Raw genomic sequence first — 6,000 nt, 5'->3', positions numbered from 1 at the left:
GATGCCTAGCAACATGTCCGACCCGCCAGACGTCCTAATGTCGACCTACTCGATGGATTCCATGCAGCTAAAGCCCCTAACTTAGCGCGCCTTTGGTGATCCGGCACCACATCAGACAAAGAGCGCGGGAAGCTCTATATCCCCATCAATCATCGGTCTTCGAGCCGGTGACAAGTTGTCAATCCTCTTCTTAATCGCCTCTCCTTGCAGATTATCTGATCCAGTCATTTGCTGCGTTGCAGCAGTTTCTTTTTGCGTTTCTTTCCTTGTATGGCCCTCAGAGGCGAAACGTCCGAATCTTTCCTCTTGGGGGGGGGCATGGGAAGGGAAGTGAAGCAAGCACGTATTGGCTGTAAACGAATACTGGCTTGATAACTGATGGGAGATAAGCTCAGCGGCAGTGGAATGGCCAGCTGAGTATAAAGTAATAAGAGAGACCTCTTAAACAAAGGAATGGCGATGCAGGGGAGAATGGTTTCTAACCGGCAATCGGCGCCGGGGACCAGATATCTGAGCAGAAATAGAATAGCCGAAGAGGGGTGACAGAGTGACATTGTGAGTCCCACAGCGGGCAAAGCGGAAGAGAGCTCGATGGTTTTACAAACGAGCATGCAGTGCTAGCATCAAGTTCGCATGTAGCGAGCTAACTTAGACGATAACTCCACGGAAGGGCAGACAGGCGGATAGACTTGGTGTTTGGTCGTCAAGATGGTATGAAATGGGGGTGCGAGTGAGCGATTGCTCAGCCCTCCCATCCCATCCATCCATCCTCTTCGCCTCATTCTAGCTAGCTAAAACTAGCCTTTTGACCTGATACGGACTCTTGCGGTGGAGAAGAGTCTTCGTAAACATTAGATGACGGGGCGGGCCGACAATGGAGTTTGAAGAATGAGGGATATTTCCAGCCATCATTTGGCAGTGATAGACCGGGTGACGGAGTGTATGCAAGACGCAGTGGTCGTTTCGCTCTGGTAGTACCAAGAATAAGATGTTCTTTTTTAGGGCCATTTTTAGACCCCTGTCGACGGGCAAAAGCAAAAGGGAAAAAAAGAAAAAAAAAAAAAAAAAAAACTGACGGCCACTCACAGGCCCCATGGAGATATTCCTTGACCTGGTCAATCAATAACGGGCCTGCTGTTCGATCCCATGCAATAGAGTTCTTCCCCGTGTAATGGTGTGCGACCTGTCGACTTGGTTAGCCAAGCACGGAGTATTATCATATATTTTAATTCTGATACAGAGGTGACGGGGGAGTAATTTTGCAGGCGTCGGGCAGATGCTGTGCAGCATTCAGCGTTCATCATCACCACCATCGTTGCCGTCGTCGTCCTTCAGTATCAGGTACGTGGCATGCATGCGTTTCAAACCTGACCGTCGCGGCCTGGCGAGATTGCTGTGGTCACCACCATCACCGTCATCGTGTCTCTGATCTCAGCAGTCTCGCTGCCGTCGCTGCTATGTCAAACAACTCATTGTCCATACGGGATAGTGCGTGTGTACTCCGTCGTTTGTGTGTGTACTTCTCGTTGTCGTTGATGTTGTAGTTCTTCTTCCTCTTTTGGAAAAAAAGACGGGAGACCGCATTGCTTATCTAAGCCATCATGTTTTCCGCCTTTTTTTTCTCCCTTATTTTTTCTTTTTTTCCTGCATATCAATACATCTCGCAAGTCAACATCTTGCAAGACATCAAACAGCGCCCATAATGCTCAGTCCCGGCTTGTACTCTGTCCTGCTTCTCGTCTTCTTGCTGGCAGTGCAAAACCTCCCTGGCATTTCATCCAAAAATGCCGCAAGCCAGCCTGACGTGGCAGGGTAGGGCGAGGCGGACTCCAGAGTTCGCCATTCGCCATTGGGGGGAGACGACCTGAACTCGAGATTCAAATGATGAATAGAAAATAGGCATGAGAAAAGAGAAATTTTGGGACACGATCAAAGGATACAGACTCCTTCGTGTGCTGCTTTTACTGACAACCGCCATTACAATGAATCTCTGGCACAGTGTTTGCTTGTTTCAGCATTCAGGTATCAGGCTTCCAAAGCATTCAAAAAACGAAAAAAAGGAGGGCGTCAAGGCATCCATCTTGTCCCATAAACCAGGGAATCAGGATCAAATGAGAATGGCCCTTTCATTTTTTTTTTTTTTTCGCTCTTACGAGGCCATCAAAAGCCTAACAGGTCCGCCAATAGAGCTGATAACTACAACAAGAAGTATGAAGTTCAGCAAAGAGACATCAGGACGATAGGAGAGACTTGCCGGAACCATCGATCTTATAAGTTATTTAAACATATTACATATATCGTCTGTTTCGCTACATAGATGGAATAGTCAGGTGTCCTTATCTTCTCCCCTTTTCTGCCCTGCCTTCTTGATGCCCAACTCGTTGCTGCTAACACATAAGAACAATCCCTTTGAGATCAATGGCCGGATACAGGGGCATCAAGCTGACCAACCAGTGCAAGAAACACACGTCGCCTTACAGGATGATCATGGGACCATCAAGAAGCGAATGGGCATCTCTTTTATTTTGGTCGTTTAATTTTTTGGTGGGTCACCTTGAAAGATGGTTTAGTTTAAGAAGACTCTTGCACTGCCTCGAAATCCTGCATATCAATGCATACATGGTAGATGAGAAAGACGTTCCTGAAGACTAGAAAAGTCTCGAAGAACTCTGCCGACCTGAGGAATGAAGTTTTTCAGGAGGACAGCCTCAAATTTGCCGATGGCCTGTCCGTCCACCCTAGCCTTTCTTAACACTGCCCCCCAGATCCCTACTATATACTATCTACGCTTGAACCCCCACAAGAGAAGGATTCGAGAAGAAGCAGAGACCAAAGAACACGAAGAGTTGTCAAGGGGTTTATGCAGGTGATACATTGCCCTTTAGCGTAGTTCCTGTTAGTTGTAGAGGGAGAAGAGGGAGAGAGGGACGGGGAGAAAAAGCAAAGTCTGCCGGTTTGCGCCAAATACTTATCGAAAGACTCAGCAGAAGTGAACATATTAAAATGACATCACACACAAGAGAGGAATCAGAATTCAGAATCAATAGCAGAAACAGGAAATAAACTCCCCTCCCAGCCCGGATCCAGTTCCAGGTAAAGAATTGCCTATCATGTCACTTTACTCATTTCCCTTTCCCTTTCATCCAATGAATAGAAACAAGAAGCTAAAAAAGAGAGAGAATAACGGAAAGGTGGGAAGAGACTTGAGTGTGGAGGGAAGAAAAAACACGAGAAGTAGGTTAGGAAGAATGGGAGTGTGTGTGTACTTTGACATAGGGACGGGTTTGTCGGTTATGATTCCAGTAATCAATTGTATTTAGATGAGCGTGGTTTGCTTTGTTTTACAGATCATCTTCAAGATACTTGTAAACAAATTTGAAATCTCCTTTTCGGCGATTCATCCTATTAACAGCCGTGATATTATTAGTATACTCCGATGTATGTCTGCGGTGGCACCAGGAACTGGCGGCCTGAACTGATACACGACGGAAAGGGAAAAGGTGAACATATGGCTTACCAGGTGCTTTCATAGTCGAAGAACCGGTACGTGCCCTGTTCATATTCTTCGGTAATATTCTTGGGCTCCTCATGTCGCTGGAACCAGGTCTGATACAGTTTGTGAAAGCGCCAGCTTTGGTTCTTCAGGGCCTTGGCAGCCAGGTACTGTTGGTACGAGGACTGACGGTAGTAGAAGAGATAAAACAGCGTGTCTGTATCTATCCTACCGGTCTCGTATAGTCGTGGATCATCAAAGATGGGTAACGTTTCTTGGGGGTAGTATAATGGTGTTGTGTATGGGGTTTGAGGTTTGTAATGACGGGGTTTCTCCGCATCTCCGGGCTCTGGGCATGTACTATGTGAGGCTACCAATAACCGTTGTACAGAGGTTGACTGGGGAGCCGTGGACCTTGACTTGGTCACCTCGAAGGAGTGAATCAGATCTTGAAGACCGGGAGGAAGATGGTATACCGATTCGTCTGCAGCTGACTCTTCTCCGCTCTTCCCCTTTGCTTGGCCGTTGGTAACTGTACGATCCTTGTTAGATGCTGTTGCTGGCGTGTTTGACACTGAAGGCCCTGCGGATGTTTCTATTTTCGACATGGCAGGTGTCGGGGGCATGGTCCCCGGTCGACTAGCTGCTGTCACACTCGGACTTAAGGTAGGCGATTTCGACTGACTGCCTGACTCGTCTGCGCTGCCCGCGGAGGACATCAGCCTCTGTACCTGGACTGGCTGTGCAGATTGTACCAGGGGCGATGCCATTGACGACGCTTTGGAAGCGAGCTGTGCTGCTGATATGGCGGGGCTTGCACCTGGTGGTGGAGGGAGGGGTGCTATCCCAACACCCGCTTTATCACTCGCAGCTGCGGCGGCAGCAGCAGAAGCGTATTTGAGAGTCTCTCCAGGTAATCGTGCGGGAGGAGGTGCCGGTTTCATTGAGCTTGTCGAAGATGATGAAGGGCCGTTGAGATGGAGGGTGGCAAGGACTGGTAGGGGAGATTTCATCTGCGTTGACGACCGTCTTGCAGGACCTGAATCCGATTTGCCCTTGTTCGCTTGTCGGGAATCTACGTCGTCGTCCTGTATCGATTGGGTGTCTTGTGATGATACTCGGTCGTTGTCGTTGTTCATACCGAACTGAACTTCTTCGTCTCCCAGGGGGAGGTCGTCGTAGATTGTTTCGTCCTCACCGCAGAAGTCGGCATTGTGACCATCCTCAGCGTAGTATTTTATCGCCTCTTGGGCATCGAGCACTTGTTGCGTTTCGACATTGCCATTCTGTAAGGATCGTAAGAGTAGTTCCAGCTTCCCAACGTGCCACTTATGTCGTTCCGATAACCGTTCGATGTCCGCTAACCGGTTCGATTTGGCGATATCCTTTTTGCCCTTCTTCATTGATGCCTGTATGGCCTCCTCCTCCGCTTCCATGGCCTCTATCTTCTGCTGTAGAATATCGACCGTTGACGAGAGGAAATCACACGTGTCCGCTTTCTCTTTCTCCTTCGGGTCCAGGCGAGCTGCAGCCGAAAGCCCCTCTTTCGAGTATGCCTTGGTCTTCATCTCCTTTTCTACAGCTTTGAATTGTTCCATGCACTGGGCCTGAGTGTCAGTATCGTTCCCCCAACACTGGCAATGGGAGAGTGGAGGGAAGGGAGGGTAAGGGGGTCTGAATATTGCGCACTGTTTCTATGGCTCGCCGTTGTTCCAGTAGCGGACTCTTGTCTTTGACCTCATTACCGGCCGCCCAGGTCTTTATCTGATCTCTAAACCGCTGGAGTTTCTTGATCTCTCGTTTCAGGTTGTCCTCGAGCTTGTCTCGTTGAGCGGCGTTGCTGGAGCTTCGGATCTTGTCATATATGCCTTCGAAGGACTGTATGCCTTCGCTGACCTTCTTGAAGGTCTTGTCAATTTCTTGCTGCGTTTTTCGTGAAGTCATGATGTCTTCATAACCTAGCTCTCGGGAGCACTCGATTCAAAAGCTCAAGGTGGTTGTGTGGAATGGTGAATTAAGGCGCAGCCCCGTCTGAGGGCGACTCGTAGCGAGGAACAGTCACGAAATAGGGAGGGTTGTAGCAGAGCGCTGAGGCAATGCACTCTGTCTGGCGTAAATAACAGTCGTACAGACGCGTACAGGTCGAGGTTAAGGAGATGTGAAGATGCGTAGAAGCTCTCGTTGCGTTTACATTCATTCAGTTCAGTTCAATTTCCAAGTCGAAGAAGCTCGCCAAGAGATTTTTATGCCAAGAAGCCGAGGCCGTCGGAATAACTAAATAACCGGGTCATGTGACTACGGCCCAATCTGGATATTTTCAACTTCAACTTCATTTTCTTCTTCTATCAGGAGTTTCAAGCTACTACAAGGTCAGCCCGGCATGTGTTTTGTGTGTGTGTTCCAGTGATAACGGTACATATCGACTGCCTAAAGGAGGAATTTGAGGTTTACCAACTTTTGCCCGATGGTGGTAGGATGAAGAGAGGGGGAAAGTCGAATATGCAAGC

General features: G+C 48.5%; 1 protein-coding gene across 1 annotated transcript; it reads right to left on the bottom strand.

Moving 5' to 3' along the window:
• Positions 1-3,513: 3,513 nt before the first annotated feature.
• Positions 3,514-5,460, bottom strand: MCYG_08318 (CCR4-NOT transcription complex; the record flags this gene model as incomplete). The annotated part of the gene is made up of 2 exons (XM_002843189.1): positions 3,514-5,094; positions 5,183-5,460. The coding sequence occupies 2 exons, from the start codon at positions 5,435-5,437 to the stop codon at positions 3,514-3,516; spliced, it is 1,836 nt and encodes a 611-aa protein (XP_002843235.1).
• Between the last annotated feature and the right edge of the window lie 540 nt (positions 5,461-6,000).

The sequence above is a fragment of the Microsporum canis genome, genomic scaffold (genome assembly GCF_000151145.1).
Source record: "Microsporum canis CBS 113480 supercont1.8 genomic scaffold, whole genome shotgun sequence".
NCBI classification, from domain to species: domain Eukaryota; kingdom Fungi; phylum Ascomycota; class Eurotiomycetes; order Onygenales; family Arthrodermataceae; genus Microsporum; species Microsporum canis.
Note: the sequence above shows the minus strand (reverse complement) of the source record. Positions and strands in the feature narration are given on the sequence as shown.